General features: G+C 28.2%; 2 protein-coding genes across 2 annotated transcripts; one reads left to right on the forward strand and one right to left on the reverse strand.

Annotated features, from left to right (window-relative positions):
• Window positions 1–714: 714 nt before the first annotated feature.
• LOC132948107 (leucine-rich repeat serine/threonine-protein kinase 1) lies at window positions 715–17,965 on the reverse strand. Its single transcript, XM_061018423.1, has 30 exons — window positions 17,660–17,965; window positions 17,416–17,575; window positions 17,303–17,343; window positions 16,958–17,123; window positions 11,863–12,022; window positions 11,652–11,796; window positions 11,457–11,593; window positions 11,247–11,388; window positions 10,860–11,162; window positions 10,449–10,805; window positions 10,087–10,377; window positions 9,747–10,021; window positions 9,483–9,689; window positions 9,206–9,405; window positions 8,950–9,134; window positions 8,732–8,885; window positions 8,395–8,672; window positions 8,048–8,338; window positions 7,742–7,991; window positions 7,437–7,661; window positions 5,957–7,341; window positions 5,686–5,892; window positions 5,228–5,621; window positions 4,888–5,120; window positions 4,626–4,815; window positions 3,886–4,081; window positions 3,582–3,827; window positions 3,343–3,521; window positions 2,785–2,918; window positions 715–2,707 (listed from the first exon to the last, which is right to left on the reverse strand). The coding sequence occupies exons 1-30, from the start codon at window positions 17,699–17,701 to the stop codon at window positions 2,423–2,425; spliced, it is 7,458 nt and encodes a 2,485-aa protein (XP_060874406.1). The 5' UTR covers window positions 17,702–17,965; the 3' UTR covers window positions 715–2,422.
• A 169-nt stretch (window positions 17,966–18,134) lies between these two features.
• Window positions 18,135–22,538, forward strand: LOC132948108 (probable pyruvate dehydrogenase E1 component subunit alpha, mitochondrial). The gene is made up of 6 exons (XM_061018424.1): window positions 18,135–18,453; window positions 20,527–20,592; window positions 20,676–20,849; window positions 21,008–21,226; window positions 21,350–21,847; window positions 22,053–22,538. The coding sequence occupies exons 1-6, from the start codon at window positions 18,415–18,417 to the stop codon at window positions 22,239–22,241; spliced, it is 1,185 nt and encodes a 394-aa protein (XP_060874407.1). The 5' UTR covers window positions 18,135–18,414; the 3' UTR covers window positions 22,242–22,538.
• Window positions 22,539–23,941: the final 1,403 nt, after the last annotated feature.

A 23,941-nucleotide genomic window follows, 5' to 3' on the forward strand; every position in this document is an offset into this window, starting at 1 on the left:
TATTAAAAATCCTTAGTCACAGTTTTTATTTATAAGCATTTAAAGTTCAAATCTTGACAAAATACGGAAAAAACGGAAAATACGGAAAAAAATACGGAAATTATTTTGAGTTGAGAATTCATAAAAATTTTTATTTTTAAATCTAAGATTTGAAAATGTAATACAAGATTATTCATAAGTTTATCTACCTTTATCAAAAAAAAAAATGTCTACAAGAAAGTCAAATTAAATTTTTATGAGCGTTTGAAATTCATATTTTTACAACATTTGATATTCACTCGATTTCTCATGTAACGATTTTCTTATTTTGTTTTAATTAAAAAACGTATGACTGTAGATACTTGAACATTTCATTGAATGTTTATATTAGCATTTTCTATACACGATAAAATTTTGAAAATAATTTGACTCTTTTTGAGCTGATTACGGACATTGTCATTTTTCAATATTTTTAGTTTTTTTTTTCTATAAATATCAATAAAATTTTATTTGTTGGGTAAAAAAGCGGGAAAATTTAATATAAATAAATATTTAAAAAACTAAGTGAAATAATTGATTATTGTTTACAAGTAGACATATTTCACACATTTACACAGTATTAAATAATAATTGTATTACATATTTTTAATTTATTAAAATTAAACCACCACAGTAGTCATTCAACATTGCTGGAAAATGGAAACAGAGAAAATAATAAATAATAAATTAAAACAATTTATTTTTGCAATAATTATTTTATTATAAGTAAACAATAATAATTTCAATACAATTAATAACAAAAATAATTATCAGGTAACTTAGTATGATTACTTTGCTCGATAAAACAAAAAGCGGCAGCAGTACTCAACAAAAATTAATACTACCTTATTGTAAGGACGAAGCAATTATGTAAAATAAATGTAAAATTTGTGAAGAATATTAATACTGAAATAATAACAATCCAGTCTTTAATTGTTGTTTGTTACAGATTGTGCAAAAAGCTAAACATATTTTATATGTAACATACATGATGGATATTAGTCAAAATTAAAACAATAAACATAAAAAAGTAGGTTTAATAAAAAAAAAACTTAACTAGTGTACCTACGTACTAATAGGAGTTAGACAAACAAACAAAATGATATTTTAAACATAGTAAGACAGAACGAGATCTATGCGCGTAAATAAAAATAAAAATAAATGCAAAAAAAAAGTATCACATATCTATTCGTTTATAGTAATAATTATGATGTTGAATTATTTAGAATCACAGACATATATTTAGTAATTGGGTTTTTTTTTAATTGCTTTTAATTTCAAATACCCTTAAAGTGCACTTTTATATTATTCATTAAAAATTAATGAACATAATATTATGTATATATTTGTATTAATTAAATTTGGAACAAATGTAAATGTTAAATGAGTAGTGGAACAATTTTAAAATAAAACATATCATATACAGGTGAGAAACCTGTAATTTATGTAAAGAGTATTTTTTAAACATACTGTGTCGAGTGGATATTTTACAAATAACAATTAAAACATATGCTAAATTATCATAATACATGTGATTGGACTGATGCATTGGTGATAAAAAAAAAAAAAAACAATATATTTAATACATATATAATAAGCGTCACCATTTCCCTTTCACTTAGAAAAATTATTTACTATATGATAATTATTTTGAGTTTGTGTTGAATAATTTAATTTTACTGGTTGTCACATATTATACTGATGCACTTTAGTAGCCAATACAAAAATATTAATATTTAGTAAATAATTTCCATTTTTGTATTTTTACAGCATGCACAAAGAGTGTCTACATTAGTTTGTTGTTAGCTTATTTATCACACTTGATTATAGGTGAACAAAAATTGTTTATATATTTTATAATTTAATTGAGAACAAATATTTTCTGTCAAAAACTTTTAACTATGATTAGTTTATTTACTTAAAAACTCACTCTTTGTTTAATCCTACATTTATTAATGAACTTAAAGTTAACACATTTACACATGATTGAAGATAAAAATACTTTAACTATAACTTAAACCTAGTTACTCTTTAAATTCAATAACAATACAATGCAACAATATGCTAATCTGGGAATGACAGAAAGAAACAACAAATCAATATATAGCACTGTAGCAGTGTCCTTTTATAAAATCACATATAGCTTTACCAATATTGTAATAAAGTAATGATTTTCATTGATAATGAGTGTGTTAAAATATGTTATTAAGGAAATAGAGTACTTCAATCAAACTTGTTTGTGCATGTCATTAAAAAATTCAAAAAGTTCTAAATACACTAGTACTTTTGGTGGGTACCTACTGATAAATATATTTTTTTTTCAATGTTTTAAAGAGAAATAAGATGTTTCAAGTTGAAAATAATGTTGTTAAAACCCCAAATATCTATTGGGTTAAATAATAAATTAATAAGCATTCCAGTTGCGTGTTGACCAAAGTATTCCAAATGTTGTACCTGTTACGTCGGCCATATCGTTACAGTGAGATAAGTATCTTTTCAATAAACTTCTGTATCCATGGCCAATACTTATAATTGCATTACCTTCACAAGCAGCCGTCATACACGTTACCTCTTGCTCATATGGTCTAAATACAGTTATAGGTCTAGCAGTGTCTTGTTCAACAACTACAATGCAGCCCCAAGCAGTGCCTAAATACAGTTCATCGCCTACAGCACAAATACAGGTGATCTGAAATATCAAAAGTTATATTACAATTTATGGTTAGTCCTATTTTAAACTAATATAGTAATATGTATATATATTACCTGACATTTTCCTGGACTTAACCGTTCTTCTATACTAATAGATTTTAAACTTTCTGAACACGGTATTAGTTTTGAACAATCCAACTTATTCATTATCTTTCTGGTGACTACATCCCATTGATAAACAATACAACCTGTACAATTAAAATGTAATAGTGAAATAAACAAATATATTATCATATACAATATGAACATGTTAATTGTCATGTGACCACCACCAGTCACATGGTTGTTTTTCCTACAGGGCTACGTTTTATTTTTGATGTCATGCATTTTAAATATACATTTTTTTTTTATTCATCAGCAGTATTTCATACATTTTTAATCTGTATGACAACTAATATGTCATTTGATATGAAATTTTTTCTTGTATACCATCATTAAAAAATATTATAGAATCCAACGGCAAAATATTCCATTGATAAATAAATATGTTTATGACAGCCCACAGTCATTTGGCATATAGATAATAACAAGGTGCGACTGCCGGTATTTTTAATAATACTTTTATATCCTGATACTGTGTGTTATTAATACAATTTCAATATTACTACTAACCTGGATGTACATAGGACCATACTAAATTATGACCACGTGAAGCACTTAAAGACATTACTTGTGTCTCCAAGCCAGTGTAATCAAAATGTTTAAGAACTTCGTAATTTATTGCCACATTTTGTTTTATAGTGTATACAGATATTCGGCCTTGATCTTCTCCACACCATAGTTCACAAGTCCTAATTCAATAATACATGAATAATGAAATAATATCAAACTATTGTATTTTATTGACATACTTATTACTATCGACTGCTATAAAATCAAACAGAATGGTAGAACTACCGAGTTCACTCATCACAAAACTTCCTTCTCCCATGGTTGGAGCCAGGGGTGACATATCACTTCTTACAAGAAATATTCTTCCATTTTCCAAACCAACTGCAACCCTATGCCTATCTTTCAATGTTACTATGCGCTTCACCCCGACTTCTTGATCATCTGTTGTAAGTTTGTAGCTAAACATGTACTTGCTATCATTACTCCTAAAAATAAAATATATTATCAGTTATAACAAGTTTTAGTTATTATAAATATACATACGAGTAAGCATGAATTTGTCCTTCTGCATCACCTAACCAAACACTGTGATCGTCTACTGTACAAATAGATGTAATTTTATGTGAAACATTTGTACTTCTATAATGAAACCAATTTGTGATGCTAAATGCCAATCTATCAAGTTTTCCATTAGAACAAGGTAACCATATTTCATCACCGCTATTCTCGTTATCTTCACCTACAAAACCAGAATATTAAACATTTACTTAAAAATTATTAGATTGTTATATAACTAAAAGGTGATTCTTTTATCATTAAACACTCATTATTACAAGAAGTGTAAATGTTTTTGAAAATATTATTTTACATAGTTTCAAGTTGTTTACAAAACAACGTTTTTATTAGAAAATTATATTTTCAAATATTTTTTATCCTTATAGTTTTTTAAGTTTTTTACTTTTTTGAATGATAACAGTTTTAATTTCATATTCCAAAGCAGAATATTTGTCTAAGTATTTTGAAACATAAAAATAGAATTTAGGACAAGTAGTTTATTAGTTATAACTTAAAAGTATTTAAAGTTTAGATGAGCGGATTAGTGAACCAACATTTCGCGGGATGACGGTGTACCACTCCACCCCAAAGGGTTAAACAATCAGTTTTTATTTTTATTAATAAATATTTAACACATTTTTTTTTTATATTCGATTAAATATTAGTTTTAATAAAAGTTCCTTATATAATAATTTAGCTAAGAGAAAAATAAAATATACTATACATACTAAGTGGTAATGGTATTCGAGTACAAGAAATTACATCAGCTGAATGACTCAGTGAAACTACATCGTATAAATGAGTAAATTCGGGAGCTGACACTATAGAAACAATTTGGCTGGCTGAAGGACGTTCTTTTGGACTTTGAGACCAGCATACCGCCATTAAATCAAGCAAATAACTTGGATAAGCTGTTTCCTGAAAAACAGTAAAAAAATATTTTTATATAAAAAGTAAGAAAATAATATTTGTACACGTAATTTTTCTTACTCTATAAGTCAATGCTGGTCGATGTCCTTCTAATATACTTTCTTTTACAGATTCGTGATTTTCAAATGGTTGATGCATTGTAATCAGTTCATAAACAAACATACCAAATGAAAAACAATCTACTTTTTCAGTATATTCTTCTTCACCATTGTATTTTATTATTTCAGGAGCCATAAATCCTTCTGTACCACCAAAACCTTTGGTACCAGATGGTAGAGATAAACGACTAATTCCTGTTAAACAGTTGTTGAAATTAGTTTAACATTAGAATAATCATTTAAATAATCATAATTTATATATATGATAAATGTAGATATTAATAAAATTAAAATATACCAACCGTAATCTGCCATTTTAACATGAGTGTTAACTGCATAAGGATCTTGAAGTGGCACTGGGATAGACCAAACAAGAACATTTTCACTTTTTAAATCTCTATATATAATTCGTTGCTGATGTAAATATTCTAATGCTTTTGCAATTTGAAAAACAATTTGTTGCAGAATATGAGGGTCAAATTTTGAACCAGATCTTCGATAGTTCCTTAAAATTTGATCTAATGCTCCCATTGGAGCAAGATCAAGAATAAGTGCTAGTGGTTTTGTACAAACACCAATTAATGGAACAATATTTGGATGTTTCAGATTCAGCATTATATTTAGTTCTTGTCTAGCACTACAATAAGATTTACATGTATATTGAAGAGGGTCGCGGTCCCATTTAGCTTGAGCTCCCTAAATGGAGAAGTCAAAACATTGTAATGATTTTATTTTTTTAAATGTTCTAACATCTACTCACTTTATATGCTATAACAGCAGACTGACTAGCATTAGGTCCTGGCGGTACAGGCTGGAGCATTTTTATAGCAATTTGTATACTATTACCAGGTTTTTTTCCTTTGCACACACCTTTAAAAACAAAACCAAATGCTCCTCGACCTAATAATTTACCTCGTATAATATCTTGATCATTAATGACTAATTCTTCGCCCAAATCCAAAAATACCTAAGCAATTTAAAAAAAATTTATACATTTATTTTTAATTTTGTTAATGTAAATAGAAACATACAGTATCAGGAGCAACCTGTGCCAAAGCTAAATCTCCATGCTTGGGACATACAACACAGAGTTTATCCACTGATGATGCAGCTAGAATACAATCTTCCACTATCCATCCATAATGTATACCACCTTCAACTTGATCATCTGATGCTAAGGGATGACCTTCAACAGATACTTTTCTACTTGATTGTGGACTAATATCATGTCCAAAACCACTGTCACCCCCGTCAGAACCGTTGTAACTTTCTTGTGATTTGCGCACAATGTTTTTACTGTCCAAATCTCTCTTTAAAAATTCTTTAGAAATATGGTCTATTTTATTCGTACCATCATTATCTTTTAAATCAATTGAAATACTATCAGCTTCAACACTTCCAGCTAAACATCTTGGGCATGGAACAAGTCTAGTTACTAAACATTTTCCTTCAGATGTATGGACAAATCGGGTACCTAATGTTGGATACCAGTCTTCAAGTAGTACATCTATATGGTCCACCACTAAGGCCAATAATTTTGCTGCTTGTACAGGAGATGGGTCTAATGCAATAGCTCTGAAACCTATGTCTTCTTCATCTTTATTTTTTATTGGTTTCTTTATAATTACTGTATCTAAGGGTAAATAAGTTTCGAGGATAGAAGAAGTTTTTATTGGTACATCATACCAAGAGTTTTCTTGGTAAAGTTGAAATCTTAAATGCCTATAATTTATAGGAGAGTTTCGGTGTAATACTTCTTTCATACGAAACAATGTAATTTTATTAGCAAATTTTAATTCGATCCCAGTTTGCCATAATATCCAATCAAAGTGATTTTGAAAATCTGAACACATAAAATCATCACCATTTACCACTGTTGGCATAAAAAATTGTCTGATCACATGAATAATTGTATCATCTCCAAGAATGCGAGTTATTAGCCGAGACCAAAAGCCTGATGGAAAGTAGGACATGAGTAATAAACGGCGAACCGATACTTCTGGATCAGAACGACTTGTTATATGTTCTCCAATATCAATTAAATCTAACATTGGTTGACTTGAAACTTTGGTTCGTAATTTATGAATTTTTGATTTCATAGGGACTTTAATAGATACTGGCTGTGCTTTTTGACCATACATATCTTCTTCGGATGGTAAAAGGGATGGTATTAATAGAGATCTACTGTCCCAAGTGAGTGCTACTTCAAATTTATTGAGCAAATTAACAATATATTCTCTTGTACATGTAGATGACTTCAACACAATTTGTAGATCATCTAATTTCATTACACCTGATCGAGCAAAAGGATTAATTTCTCTAATTGTTACCACATGTGCTAACATGTCACATAACCACTGTGGATCTAAAAAATATAGATCTTTTAATGTTGCATCATCATAATGTAACAGTACACCTAATAAAAATTTAAAAATTGAATAGTAAATAAATATTTATATATATTTTATTTACTATAACTTCATTACTGAAAACGAATACTATTCAACAAACCATTTTCATGTAAGAACAATATTGCTTGGTTAAGTTCAGCCATATCTCGAAATGATTTTTGGTACCTAGATAACATTTCCGCATTAACTGCAGTTCTAAATTGATCCAAGTTTAAAACGGGATCCATGCCAGCTTGTCGTCTTTCAGATCCAATATGGCTCACAATGTCTTCTAATGCTAAATATGTTGCTGGAACTCTTTGTTCCAATAAAAGTTCTTTGCTTCCTAAAACAAAGAAAAAAATGAATAAACTGATAGTAAAGTATGCTACACATCTAATATACACAGGCAAAAAATTTATTTACCAGGAGGTCTAAGACTGAACACTGTATCGTAAATAATATTACACAAAAGTTTAATGTTATGCTTTGTTTTACAACTGATTTCAATTGTATCCAATACTCTAGGTAAACCATATTTTTCTGCATCCACTATATTAATAAATCGATCTCTAATTAGTTGCTGTAATTGTTCTGAATGATATTCAGGAGACATAGTACTTATGACATCATAGTGTGTACCAATTATTATAACCGGTGAATTTGGTGCACGAGCCTGTAAAAAAAAATTACATAAGTTTCAATTTTTAAATGGTGATTTATTTAAAGTACTTGTATGTTGACAAGCCATTGTAAGATTTCTGCAATTCCTCGATGACCATCTGTAATTTTCCAAACCACGATGTACAAGCTTCTTTTTGATAAGAAGTATTGATGTGTGGCATAGTATTCATTTTGTCCACCAAAATCCCAAGTTCTAAACATAACTGGGCCATATTGAGAATTGCCTCTGATTTTCTTTTCATATACCCAATCACCAATATCAACACCAACTGTTGAAATATTTGTCCCTTTATTGGTCTTTTGATTTATATTTTTATTTCCCATACGTTTTGCCCAATGCTAAATACCAAAACGCTATTAGTCTAATATTAATATAAAATATATTTATGTCTTACATCAACAGGTTTTTTTTTATAATTGCCAGTGCCTTCTTGCCTGAGTTGGTCCAATAAAGATGTTTTACCAATTCCTTGTACACCAACAATCATTAACTTCATGCGAGCATAAGGTTTGGCATCTTCAAGAACAGACTTTAAATAACCAATAACATCCATTGTTTTATACTTATTTGAGTCAATCATGGATTTGAGTGGTTCCTGCAGGCTACAGCCTCTGGTGTTTAAATTCCACAACCGTGACAACAAACCCATTTGTGGAGGTAGTTCTGTTACATCTGGAAAAGTAAAATCAATGTGAAATATAAAAATTTGATTTTAAAATTATAATTCTTACCTTTGTTTCCACTTATGTTTAAAACAGACAAGTTAATGAGTTCATTTATATTAGCAGGAATTTCTTTTAATTGATTATTACTTAAATCCAACATGCTCAAGTTAGGAAAAATTAATTTTGATTTTGAATGTCCCAAAACTGTTCCTCCTGTTTCCTATAGCAAGGTACATATAGTAATAGATACTTAATATGTCAGGGGAAAAAACTATTATAAATACCCAGTCATCCAACTCATCAGCTGAATCGTTTGAAACAGCAGAAAATCCATCATCATCAGTTGACAATTGTATTCTATTCATACAGTTATCGGCTAACATTAATGTTCTTAAATTTTCAAGCCTTAAATGACGTCTGTGTGAACATACACGATTTAAAATGTTTGCTCGTAATGACATTCTTCTACCTTTTAATATTTTAGAAATAAATAGTAATACATTTATTAATGTATCAACATTAAATTATTTTTAAACATACTAGTTCGAATTTTTGAAGGTACAGTTGATTTGGGGACTTGTCCTGTTTCCAGTCGATAACACAATAGATTTTCTTGATCAGGTGTAGCCTCTTCTAGATTAATTTGAGGTAAACTAGGCCAAACACATATTTTATTGTGGCTTAAGTCTAATTGCTTGAGTGAGCTGGGATATGATGTTATGTAACTCATTGTCCTTAAACTAAAAAGAAAATACTGAAGTCATAAAATTAAACATTGAAAATATAATTGTAAATTTAAAGTTGGAACAAATATTACCAATTATACGATATGTTTAGCCGTGTAAGGTTTACCGCTAAACATGATAGTACAGGAGGTATCGAGCTAAATCTATTATGTGATAAGTTCAACGATGATAATTGTGAGCTGTTAGATTTAACTTCAGATGTATCATCAACTCTTACGATTTGTTCCATTATTTCAATAGTGCGATTCCAAACATTATGATGAACCAATGAGATACTTCTAAAATAATGATTTTAAGTAAAATAAATTGAATTTAAAAATGTTTATCTAGCATACTCATCAATATCATTGACATCAATTTCTTTAACTTCATAAGCTTTGTCTAATATGGGGATTCGTCCAACAGATTTTTCTCGTAAACTTCTGGCTTCATCTTCTGATTGAGCATATGGAAGTTCTTTTACCAAATTAAATGCCATATTCAGATCTTTTAGCTTTGGCGCTCGCCACATTTGAAAAGGTATAGAATGAAGTTTGTTGTTAGATAAGTCAAGTGTAGTTAATGAAGGTAATCTGAATAGTTCTTCAGGAATTTTATCAAGACGATTATCCTGTTGGTTTACAATTTTTAATCAATTCATAAATAGATAAATATATTTTTTTTTTCATAACCTACTTGCAAGTAAAGTTCTTCTAGAACATTGGCCGTATATATAGATTTGTATAGTTTGGACATTTTCTTGCTTGTAGGGGAGGTTACTTGATGAGAGTCTTTTGGATCGGGTAATTTTTCAATTTTGTTTTGAGCTAAATTCAAATACCTCAGACTTTGTAATTGAAAAATGATTGCCGGTACCTGGGTAAGCGAATTATTTGATATATCTAATCTAGTTATGGCAAACAAAACAATTTCTCTACTCCGGGGATTCATTTTCAGTCTTGGATTGATATGAAGAGCGCCGTCAATCTAAAAAATAAAAAATAATTAATTTGTTTTCTTACATTTTCCCATCATGAAATATAAAACAATATTCTTACCAGCCACTGTGATTTTATGGATTCAAGTTTACATCTTTGACTATGCCAATTTATCATAACTGGAGTACTAGGAAATATGTTACTGTATGTTAAACTTGATAGACCACCAAATTGTGAAGCAATATTATCTGTCATTGCCTTTTTATTAATCTTGTGTTCGGGATCGGCAAAAGCTTTAGTTCCAAGCAATGTTGTAATTAAATGTTGGTTTTTAGTTAACATTGCAGCAGCAAGAGCTTTACAATCATCATCTCTTGCACCATGTTTTAACAGTAATTCAACAATAGCTGTATCTCCTTTACTACATGCTAGAGTCAATGGAGAAGTACCAGCTTCTCGGACATCATCATCTTTTTGCTGTTTAAATGAAATCATTGAATAATAAAACTATTTCACTAAAGAAAAACTTACTTTGTAATCAGTAGCTGGTTGTAAAGTTAGAAGATTAGGATCGGCACCATTTTCAAGTAATGCAATAACCACATCTTTATATCCGTTTCGTACAGCAGCATGAAGAGCTGTTTCTGGAGCTTCTTCATTACAATATACATTTATTTCTACAGGTCTTAAGTTTTTTTCATTCAAATCAATTTCTTTTGTCATACTCCCTCTCAGACGAGAAACTATTGACTGTATACCTTCAGAAATACGACTACGTTTTGACATGTCATTAATATTATCATCTTTTGCAGAAATTCCATCAGCGCAACAAATCTGAAACACAGATAATCAAATATATCATAAAATATACTTCATTAATATTTTTTTTATACATGTCATAATATATTTAATTTATACCTTTATAGCTTTCACTTGGTATTTTAACAGTATGTCAACAATTTTTGAGTTTCCCAAGAGACAAGCCAAGTACAACACTGTTTGACCATTGACATCTTTAGTGTTTATGTCAAATGGAACGTCAAATTCCCAATTATCTTTTCTATAATTTAATTTTTTTAGAATCATATATGTCATTCAAAACGTTATAATTATTAGTATTAGAAATACCTTAATTTTATCAACACGTTAGAAGGATAAGGATATTTTAGTAGAAGCTCTAAGACTTGAATATTTCCATTTATACATGCCGCATGGATTGGCAACCATTTTTCAACAGTAGTTTGTCGAATGAGATCAGGGAATTTCTGAAATACCATTGAATTGATTAGCTTAAAACTAAATATCTAAGTTTATAAATTGTACCTTGAGAAGGATTTCAATAACATCTTTTTTGCCTTTGAAAGCAACAACGTAAAGAGGAGAATACCGAGTGATTGGATGTATTCTACCATCAGCTTTATGGTCTAGTAACATTTTCACTAAGTCTTTTTTACCCACTTCACAAGCACTAAGAATTATAATATTAACAATAATAATAATAATAATAAAAATTGCAAGTATTTTAAATCAATACCAGTATAACAATGTAGTGGTACCATTAGGTGCCATGTTAACAATAAATTCTTCTTTAGATCCGAGTTCTGACAAAATTGTTTTGGTCGTACTAACATCACCTCTGCAGATAGCATCTCGCAAAGCCATATGAATCGTACTTTGTGACTCTTCCCAAGAATCTTTAAAAAATATGAAATGCAAATAAGAAAATGTACACATATGGTAATGTAAAAACGTGAATTTGTTACAGAATAAGAGATTAATTTTGAAACTGCAAGAATAAATAAGATTTTAGGAAGTTGAAGTGGTAATAAAGTAAATGTTCAAACATTGTTTTATATACATTCAAAATCCACATATTATTATGTCTTTATAAATAATAGTTCTATAAATAAAAGCTTACCATATTGACGGGTTTCGTTAATAAAATAAGCACAAGCGTCTATACCAGTTTCTATTCTCAAACACTTATTTAGAAATGGACCACTCGGGATCAACCAACTAAACATTTTTGTATCATTGCAAATACGTAATATTCTAGTTTGACGACGAACGATATAATAATATAGGTATAAATATTATTGTAATAATGTTTATAACTGTGTCAAAGGGAAATAATATTATAATAATAGAAATTTCCACGGCGGTGTACAAACGCGCCGTGACTGATACAGCGTGGACAGAGGGGACCTTGCAGTACAACGAATCAAAACGAAAATAAATTCCAATGATTATTATGCGTACTATTGTAGTAAAAACGAAATTACTTATATACAAGTATTATTTATTACACATTTCAACGAGAAAATAATCACCCATTCACTCACTACGAAATAGTTTGCGACGATTGTGTATATATAATGACATTTTTCAAATCGTTATTGACACAATTAAGTCAAAAAGTAGGTAAGTTACTTACTTAGTGGCGGGTTTGGGGGGGGGGGGGGTCCAGTACTCCAGTACCGACGCAATAAATATTTATGTTATATTATATACACCAGTATAATATATTAATATAAGGTTATATTTCAAATATACGGAAATAATATACATGTATTGTTAAATATTTATTTTTAATTTTTCAACATTTATACGTTTATAGAAATAAAAATAATAGGTTAGGTACCTTTGAAATATATATTATTTTTAGGAGCCTCCATCCCCCTCAGAAAAATGTTAAAAATCCGCCACAGAGTAGGCATGTAAGTACTCAAGTGCTCTACGGCCCACGGGGTACATTACGTAAAACTGAATAGGTATTCATAATTTTAAAAATTTTAAATGCGTTATAAATTTGAAGTATATTTGAACTTGACATGAACAAATATTGCAATTTTTTGTTATGTACAAGGAGTAAAATAATATGGAGGCAGGTGACTTTTAAAATTTGATTTGATCGAATGAGAAAACTATATTTAATATTTCTTTCACAGGCAACCAACAACCATTGTAATGCGATTACCTGCTTGAGAAATAATTTCGATACGGTTTTAGTTTTAACTTTTAGCTATTGACATTGATTGAATTACACAACAATAATAATCAAGTGTAAGTAACCTGCAGGGCAGTTAGATATCGTTACTTTTAAGGCAACTAAACTCCATGCGAGTTACATAAAATTAACTAAATATACATGATACTTTTATATTTTATACAATATACAAGATCTACGTAAATACCAAATACGTAATAATACTTTTGTGGTAATAGCATTATTTTCAATCGATTAGGATTAACACAAAATAGGTATATAATAACAGTCCTCACTTCACGTGGTATGTTCTAACTGGTAACAGGGGCGGCTCCAGAGACATGGTTAGGGGGAGGGGGGCAAGTCATAATTTTTAGAAAATGTCGATGATTTTTTTTTATAATTTTGTTTTTAACAGTAACGATCGTTTAGAAATACTGCAGTTTGGTTGAGGGGCGATTCCCCCCTGACTGGTAATGGTATCATAAAATTATTATATAGGTAGTAATAACTAATAGGTACGTAAATTGTTAACTTTTTATAAAACGAAATAGTTTGTTAGTTTCAAAATATAAATAAAAGATACAATCAAAACTTGAATCCATATAATAACTGTATTATTAGATTTTGTTTAATTTGTTGAATGAAAAATTGAATGTAAATCCGCAATAATTTTTTTAAGCTTCTGAAGTTAAAATGTTTACAAAATTCATCAAAATCACGAAAATTAGCAAATTATTTCAGGTTTGAAATTCATATAAAATTTTTATGTACCTATATCTAACATTTGAAATTTTCATACAAGATTCCCCTTAGGTTACCACTACTGTGGTGGTTTAATTTTAATAAATTAAAAATATGTAATACAATTATTATTTAATACTGTGTAAATGTGTGAAATTTGTCTACTTGTAAACAATAATCAATTATTTTGCTTAGTTTTAAAAAATATTTATTTATATTAAATTTTCCCGCTTTTTTACCCAACAAATAAAATTTCATTGATATTTATAGAAAAATAAAACTAAAAAAATTGAAAACTGACAATGTCCGTAAACAGCTCAAAAAGAGTCAAAATATTTTCAAAATGTTATGGTGTATAGAAAATGCTAATATAAACATTCAGTGAAATTTTCAAGTATCTACAGTCATTCGTTTTTTAATTACAATAAAATAAGAAAATTGTTACATGAGAAATCGAGTAAATATCAAATGTTGTAAAAATATAAATTTCAGACGCTCATAAAAATTTAATTTAAGTTTCTTCTAGACATTTTTTTTTTGATAAAGGTAGACAAACTTATGAGTAATCTTATATTACATTTTCAAATCTTAGATTTAAAAAGAAAATTTTTTATGAATTCTCATCAAAATAATTTGCTATTTTTCGTGATTTTTCCGTATTTTGTCAAAATTTGAACTTTAAATGCTTATAATTAAAAACTGTGACTAAGGATTTTTAATTTTTTTCATCTGCCTTTGAAACAATAACCTAGGAGCCTTCTATTAAATTTTCAAGCTTTTTTACTCAACAGATAAAATTTTATTGATATTTATAGAAAAAAAAACTAAAAAAATTGAAAACTGACAATGGCCGTAAACAGCTCAAAAAGAGTCAAAATATTTTCAAAATTTTATGGTGTATAGAAAATGCTAATATAAACATTCAGTCAAAATTTCATGTCTACGGTCATTTGTTTTAGAGTTACACCAAAAACCAAAATCGATTTTCTCGAAAACAGATTTTGCGTAAAAATTCCCGTTTTTCCTTAATTTTTCTTTTGTTTTTCACGTCGCTTGTGAAAACTACTGGGAAATTTTTACTTTTGACCCCCCCGAAGTACCAACTAGATTCACTTTCCTATCAGAAAAGTTACTATTGAAGAAAATCCAAGCACTTTTACTGTCCTAAAAGGTGATGACAGACACAAAAATAAAAAAAAAAAACACACATCATTGTAAAATCAATACATTCATCGCTTCGCTCAGAATCTAAAAAAGTTGAGAGTAAACCCCCAATAATTTTTTATAAGAGTTAAAAGTTAAAATGTTGACAAAATTCATTAAAATCACGAAAATTGACAAATTATTTCTAGTTATAAATTAATAAAAAATGTTCTATTTATATCTAAGCTTTGAAAATGTATTACAATATTGTCTTTAACATAAAAAAACTTTACCGGAAATTTTTACGAGCGTTTGAAGTTAGACATTGGATATTCACCCGTAAATTAACAAATTCTCATACAACGATTTTATTATTTTATTATTATTCAAAAACTAATAACCGTAGATACTTGAAATTAACAGCAGGTGTTTATTTTATTATTTCCTATACTTGATACAATTTTCAAAGTATTAAATATTTTGACTCGTTTTGAGCTGTTTACGAACATATTCAATTTTTAATTTGTTTAGGTTTTTTTTTATACAATTTTATTTGTTTGGTCAAAACCTTTAAAATTTAATACAAGGCTCCTGATATATTGTTACAACAGCAGTTGAAAAATATTGAAAATACATATGTACGTTTTTTTATGAGGATTAAAGTACAAATGTTGAAGAATATTATTAAATTGAAAATGTACAAATTATTTAGTAGTTATGAGTATTTTAAGATATATAAACAATTTACAATTTTAAAATTAAAATTTAATAAAAAGCCTAAGTGATTGTCTAGCTAGATAATATTCTTACTTTTAAATTTGATAATAGGTCAATTCACTCTAATTTTTAAACCAACAGAGCTAAATGTGATCGTTTGAGCATAAAACTTGGTATATTACGCTCTTGCTTGCAAGACGGAGACCACACATGCGGGTGTAGCGTCCTCTTAACACATCCATTATAGTGACTCTAGACACCTAGTGTACAGCAAAGCGTTACCCATTTACCCGCTTTTTATATTTGAGTTTTTAGATACTTCCAAAAATTGGACTCCATAAGAACCCATAGAAGGAAATTAGTAGTTTCATGGAATATTTAAATAAAAAATAATGGTTTTTGGTTATTTCGTTGTAATTTATAGAATACTAATAGTAGGGATGGGCTTGAAACTTTTTATCTTAACGTACATTATTATTTTCTATAGACAATAAAATATTAAAAATATTTAGACTAATATTATAACTTATAAGCTATTTATACCTTGAACTTATTCATATTTATCTACAGTACGTCTCTAATGAATTATAAGTTATCAGTAAATAACAAGTTCACCAATGGTAATCATTTTATTCAAACTAAAATTATGAGAAATAAAGAGATCTTGCATCAATGATAATTTATGCTTACTTTATGTATAATACTGTAATTAAGTAAAAGTTCTATTTTTGGTTTTTTCAAACCAATAATTAAATTACTAATATTACTAGTTATATTCTTTAACTGTAGATAGTATATGTAACGGTTGAATTTACCAGTAAAGTAATTTAATGACTAACATTAGGAAGGAAAGATATAAAGTAAGGTTGACTAATAAAAAGGGCTTTATGATATGAAGAATATAATAATGAACTAGGTTATCTATTAACTTTGAGAAAATTATGTCATAAGACACATTATCTTTCAGTAGGTCATCTCCAAGATATTGGTGGAAAATATTATTCTATTATAATAAATATGAATTCATTGTTCATTTTACCTGAAGCATCTTTCAGTAATTTGCTGCAAACAGTATTTTCTGCATTAAGAGCTATATCAAGTGCTGTAAATCCATTAGAGTCTTGCAATATTAAATTTGCATTGTGATTTAAAAGTGTTTGGATGTTTTTCGGACATCCAATGTGTGCACTTATATGTAATGCTGTCTGTAATAATGAAAAAATATATTCATTTTAAATAAGTTAATATTAATTTAATATAATGTTAATTAATAAAGTGTTATGCCTTTATTTACATTATAAGTAATCTATTTATAAATGATATAACATTTTTATGTAATGGTACTTTAAAAAGTATTTTACACAATATAATAATTATTACAAACCCTGGACTCGCCACGAGGACCACATGGTGTATCTACAAGAGCTAAAATCAAAAAAATATAAAAATAATTTTGAATAAGAAACCAACAGTAACCATAAAATAATGAAATATTACCACCAGCATTGAGTAATATTTCCAGACAACCAGAACCTTCGTTTGAACATGCTGCATGAAGAGCAGTGCGTCCCCATGAATCACGACTGTTTATGAACTTTTTATGCTCGTCGTCTTTGAGGAGGTCTGTCAAGAAGTCTACATTGTCCCATAATGCAACCTACACAATTCAGATTATGCTTAAAAAATAAAAATGGGGGTGGGTATCGACAGTGAGGCTCGCAAATTGTCTATGTCAGCATACCTGGTGTAACAGTCGACCAGGAAAATCCTCGTCTTCGGCCATAATTTTGAGACGCTGGTGGAAAATATGGAAACCCTCACATAGAACATCCCACGAATCGACATATTTTATCGAATAGTTTACCTCGGAAAAGAGGCATTTTATTATTTACATTTACATCACAGGTTCATTCACACACACACCTGTGCAAACATAAAATCAACAAACACAGTAAACCTATAGTACGAAATACTGTGAAACGGCAAGAGTTCATAATATTATATTATTAAATAATAAATATTATTCTGAAATCGTGAAAAAATTGAAATAATTTGTTATCAACATATTGTATTACTGTAATCGCATTATCAATAAGTCGAGATGAATGAAGTTAGGTTCGGTTTCATTGGAGTATGTTTTACTATATCATGATACATAGCTACGAGTAATAGTGAGTTACGACCTGAAACTTTGAAGGATTCTCCATTCATATTTTGTTAAGTATTAATTATTTTTAACCTATTAAAAAACGAGAGCGAAATACGTCCCATCCTATCAGCATTAATCAGCCTGCTGCTGCCCTTGGGCTTGAACTCTTATCGTTCCGTTCAGACCGTTCAATTGGTATTTACTATTCAATCACCATTTTACTGGGTAGTGGGTACATTCCTTTTTTCACTCTTCGTATTTACTGTTAAATATTTGTATATTTCGTTTTACTAACTGTATATGTGAGTAACCAAGTTTTTCAGAGAAATAAATCAATAGTTTGCAAAATGAACGGTTCGTCGGTATTAAGAAAACACAGTCTTAGGGTAAGTAACACGTTTTATTTTAATACATGATTTGTATAGAAATCCAAATAGGTAACACACTTTGTACCGGTTTATTTAACCTACAGAAGGTCAAATCTAACATATAGAATATTATAAAATAATAATTTATAAGCACCTAATATCTATTGGTTTTATAATTTAAAATTTTTTAGTTTATTAATATGACCAAGTATTTGAGTTTAGCATTAGGTTTAAATGTTCAATTAATGCTAAATTGAAACCATTTGTAGTAATAGTTTAATCTTGCGTCATCAATATTAAAAATACTGTTAATTTTTTTTTCTAATTCATTTTTTTAAAAAAACTTCTAGTTCCCACTAAATAACTAATTAAAAACAGTTACTACCTACTGTTGTATTTTAATGTTCAACGTTAACTTTTTGTGACAAATTAGTACTTTTTATTTTTATTAAATTACTGACTTATGATTTAAATGATGGTATATTTATTTTATAAGTATCTTCTACATACAGTTTTTCTAGTACTTAAATATTAATATGGTAATTAGAGCTCTATAATTTGAACGTGAATTAAGATTCACCTGATCACGTGTATTTAAAACATAATATTTACTAAACGTATTAAATATAATAAAATATTTAAAAAAAATGTTAATAATTTCCTTAACAAGCTAAAAACAAAAAAATCTGTACGATTTTATTTTTATCTATTTTTATTCGATTACAATATTTTTGAAGCGAAATTTATGAACATTTTTTGCACTGTTCAATAAATTTGAATATTTTTAAATGTATGTAAAATGGAAATAAATTTATTATTATTGGAAGATACTACCTAAATGTATTGAAAATAAAATTCCACATGTAATAATAAACACATAATTTAATAACAAAATTCACAGATTCACGTAAATTTAACTACATATGTGAAATAGAGACCTCTAATGGTAACTGTTAACAGAGAAAATTGGTTAGGTAACAACTTGAAAGTTGTATTTCAGTATACTTAAACAATTAATAATATCTAAGTATGAAATAATTTTTGAGTAGAAATTTAATTTAATTCAATTTTACATCATTGATTTTTCAATAAAATACTTTTTAATTGAGATGTAGGACTTATCCAAATAATTACTAAAATTAGTAAAATTATGTACCAATTTAATATTTTTGCATTCAAATTCTAAATACACAATTTGAATTACCTTGCAGAATACGTCAATCCAGATTTTTGTAAAATGTATAATACATTTATCAGTGGTATATTATCCAATGTACAATGAGTTCAATAACTTAGTGATATCTATTATTGGATTCAACTATTAAGCTATAAATTGTCAACGTCTGTATATTATGATCAACTAAAAAGTATTTTAAATTATGTATAATATATATTGTATACCTTGTCCTAAACCTATAATATTCTTTGTACAGAGTACCTACATAAATACATATCGGGTACATTAATTGCCTATTTTAATACTAATTAGTTACCTGGTACCTAATATAACAAACTTGAAACTACCTTTGAAATTCAGTAACTTACCTAGGTATAGTAAAAATATGATTTGTCAATAAATGTTTTAAGCTTATGATTTCTTTTATGAATATAATATAGATTTTTGAAATTGATTGTTATCAAAACTAACAGCATACAATTTAAAATAGTGAACAAAAATTTGGTATGTCGCACATTAAGAAGACGAAAATAACAAACGCATCTTATTGATGAGTTGAATAATTCAAAACACCAGTAACTAGGAATAAAATTTAAATTTTATTTCAAAATTATATTTCATAGGTAGAATGAAATACAATTATTTACCAAGCACTCCTTTTATATCTATTAATCTATTAATCACATTTATTATCTTCATCATATTATTGAATAAAACAAAAATAATTTTTTTACAAGTTTTTGGACTGAGCATTGAGCAGGTCATCTGTTAGTTTTCTTTTAATTGTGTTGTAATATTATTTATTATTATTTTAGCATAGAATGTTTTTGTATGTTGAACTAACCTAGATATTTAACAGGTTTTTATTTTTATTTTGTACAATATTTTTACACTAATTTTGTTGTTCTTTACAGAATGTGTTATCTATCTTTGAGAGTCGTTTGTTTTCAAGCACATCAGAAGCCACTTTTGAAACTAAGGTATAAAAACATTTTATGTTTAGATTGAAATAAGTTGATATTTTCACCAAAAATATTATTATGTAAACTATATAATTTTTTAGCCATTTAAGTTGCATAAACTTGAAAATGGTCCAAGTTCAACCGTCACCTTGTCTTCAGAAGATGCTATTAAATATTATAAACAAATGCAAACTATTCGACGAATAGAAACGGCTGCAGGTAATTTGTACAAGGAAAAAATAGTTCGAGGTTTTTGTCATCTCTACTCTGGACAGGTAAATTAATAATTTGTTGAAAATGTCCAATTGAAACAATATGTAGACAATAGTTTAAATATTATATTGCTATCTAATTTAGATTGTTTGCTGATTTAAAACCATACATCATAGTTCTTTAAAGAATTAGTATGTATCTGTATAAAATTTGTTTCTAGGAAGCATGTGCTGTAGGAATGAAAGCCATGTTCCGTGATACAGATTCAATAATTACAGCATATCGGGCTCACGGTTGGACATATCTTATGGGTGTGGATCCTTTTAATGTATTATCAGAATTAACTGGACGTAAAAGTGGAAATGCTCGTGGTAAAGGTGGTTCTATGCATATGTATGCTAAAAACTTTTATGGAGGCAACGGAATTGTTGGAGCACAGGTAAATCCATTATTCTGTTTTTCATACAGTTAAAATTTTAGTAATATTTATATTTATATTTTCTAATAAAAAAAACTTTTAATTTTATAGGTACACTCTATTTAATAATTATTTCATTTTCAGGTTCCACTTGGTGCTGGAATAGCATTAGCTGCTAAATATTTAGGTACCGGTGGTGTGTGTTTTACCTTGTATGGTGATGGAGCTGCTAATCAAGGACAAGTATTTGAGGCTTACAATATGTCAAAATTGTGGGATATACCTGTTGTGTATGTTTGTGAAAATAATGGCTATGGCATGGGAACTAGCTCTGAACGTGCATCTGCTAGTGTAGCATATTATACACGAGGAGATTATATTCCTGGTATCTGGGTGGACGGTATGGATATTTTGGCTGTTAGAGAAGCTGCTCGTTTTGCCATAGATTATTGTACTAGTGGTAAAGGACCACTAGTTTTGGAAACAGCAACTTACCGATACTCTGGACACTCTATGTCTGACCCAGGAACATCTTATAGAACTCGTGATGAAATTCAAGAAGTGCGACAAACAAGAGATCCAATAACATCTTTCAAAGAAAAAATCATAGGAGCTAATTTAGTTAATATTGATGAATTAAAGGTAAATATATTAATCTAAGCTTAAGTAGGTATATTAAACACTAAATAGTAGGTATTAAAGTAATAATTGTTCTATAAACCATCTTGTTTTTCAACATCTTGTTTATTATTATTTTTTTAAACTATAGTGTTGTGGTTTATTAAAATTCATGTAACAATATATGTCTATAATATTTGATAATAATAATAAATTTATTATTGTTTAGCAAATTGATAAAGAAATTAAAGCTCAAATTGACGATGCAGTGAAGAGAGCAAAAGCAGATACAGAAATTCCATTGTCTGAACTTGCAGGTGATGTTTATTCAAAACCACTTGAGACCACAATTAGAGGAGTAAGTCCGTTTCAGAGTTTGGAACACATAAGAATTGGACCAGCTGTAAATTTAAATTAAAATTCTGAAAATGTATTTATTTATAATTCTTAAAGTTCAAACTGCACATTTATTAAAATATTAAGTCCATTTATTATATTCATAATTTTGTTATTAGTTATGTTTGTGTATGGAATAGATGCTCTAAGCCCTAATTATTCAATTTTACAGTTTCACTTATAGTACAAGGGAAAAAATATATTTTTGTTAGACAATAAAAATGTTAAATATTTGTTTACCTAAAAAAATTCTGATGATATTTTAAATTTAAATGTACCTATATTAGAGCAATAAACCGTTGTATTTGTTAATCAATAATTAATATGGTAATTATTATTAGTAGAGTAATATTTTTTTTTTTAATGATGTGTTCGTTTTTGTGGCGTTCTGATAGGGTTGCATGGGCCCATGACTTTAAAGGGCCCTTCAAGAAATGTCACAAATCCAAAAAAATAGATCACCATTATTACAAAATTAAAATATACGATGATCTTAAAAAAAATTAAATTCTTATAAAATTGAATTCATTTACTATTTAGAATAATAACTGACACACAGTTATATTTTATAGATTATTTTACCTGGTATAGCAACTCATCTACGTTGGCGATTTTGTAATAATTGTAGAACAGTTAGGTTATCCCTTTGCTAAAAATGTAGATGGTAGATTCTTTTTAGAAAAAAATTATTTTACAGTGTCCAAATTGAGTTTAAAAATCTGACTTAATAGCTGTGTTATACGGTTATATTAAAAAAATTATGTTATTGTAAGTAATTCAGGCTATTATTGGTGTGCGTTGACTTTTTTGTAGGGTATGCCGGTTTTCATCAGAATTCATCTCATTTAAACGACAGTATGAAAACCTAAATAAAATATTATGTATGAATATGACTTTAGGGGTTTGTATATTTTGTGCACATAAGAGGGTACTTCAAAAGAAGAATATTGTAATAAAAAGTATACAAAATTGTTTTTCCAATTGTATAGTTTTAGTTTAATTTTTCAAATAAAATCTAAGGGTGACTTACAAACACCATTAAAACGCATAAAATACGTAAAATGCAGTTTATCTTACTTCATTTGGAAGTTATGGTCAACAAACTTAAAATGCTTAATTTTTAGGGTTCCGTATGGTGAAGCGGGACCCTATTACTAAGGCTCCCCTATCCGTCGTCCACCTGTCACCAGGCTGTATCTCATGAACCATAAAAGTTAGACAGAATTTTCACAGGTGATGTATTTCTGTTGCCGCTATAACAACAAATACTAAAAATCTGTCAGAATATATAATATACTATAATGGTACGAAACCCTTTGTGGGTGAGTCCGACTCGCACTTGGCCGGTTTTTTAATAACATTAAAAATAAGTAAGATAGGTAGGTAAATTCTGATTTCACTAAAATGTTGAGCATGTAAAAATATATTAATATTTTGTTACAAGCCAACTAATGGGCTTGAATTGAATTTTCAGAGATGTTACAAGTATTTGTATTTTTTAAGTCGGTTTTGGTCAAAAAACTATATGGAAGGTCTTATTCTATTCATTAGACGTATGTGGAAATAAATATAATTTTTGTAGCCTAGTGCGATTTTTTTAATCTTATACTTAATACCAAGAAGTATGTAAAATCGTTTCAAGTCACATCGAATGACGGTATATTAATATATTAATTAGGGTATTAATTTAATCATTTTTACATTTATTGATTTGCATTGAAT

This window comes from Metopolophium dirhodum, chromosome 7 (assembly GCF_019925205.1).
Source record: "Metopolophium dirhodum isolate CAU chromosome 7, ASM1992520v1, whole genome shotgun sequence".
Taxonomy (NCBI): domain Eukaryota; kingdom Metazoa; phylum Arthropoda; class Insecta; order Hemiptera; family Aphididae; genus Metopolophium; species Metopolophium dirhodum.

Coding starts and splice junctions, on each gene's coding strand:
- LOC132948108 (XM_061018424.1), top strand. CDS start 18,415: ATGAACGGTTCGTCGGTATTAAGAAAACACAGTCTTAGG. Junction 20,850..21,007: donor GTCATCTCTACTCTGGACAG/GTAAATTAATAA, acceptor ATTTGTTTCTAG/GAAGCATGTGCTGTAGGAAT. Junction 21,848..22,052: donor TTAATATTGATGAATTAAAG/GTAAATATATTA, acceptor ATTATTGTTTAG/CAAATTGATAAAGAAATTAA.
- LOC132948107 (XM_061018423.1), bottom strand. CDS start 17,701: ATGGCCGAAGACGAGGATTTTCCTGGTCGACTGTTACACCAG. Junction 10,806..10,859: donor AACCAGCTACTGATTACAAA/GTAAGTTTTTCT, acceptor TCATTTAAACAG/CAAAAAGATGATGATGTCCG. Junction 7,342..7,436: donor ATTGTTCTTACATGAAAATG/GTTTGTTGAATA, acceptor AATTTTTATTAG/GTGTACTGTTACATTATGAT.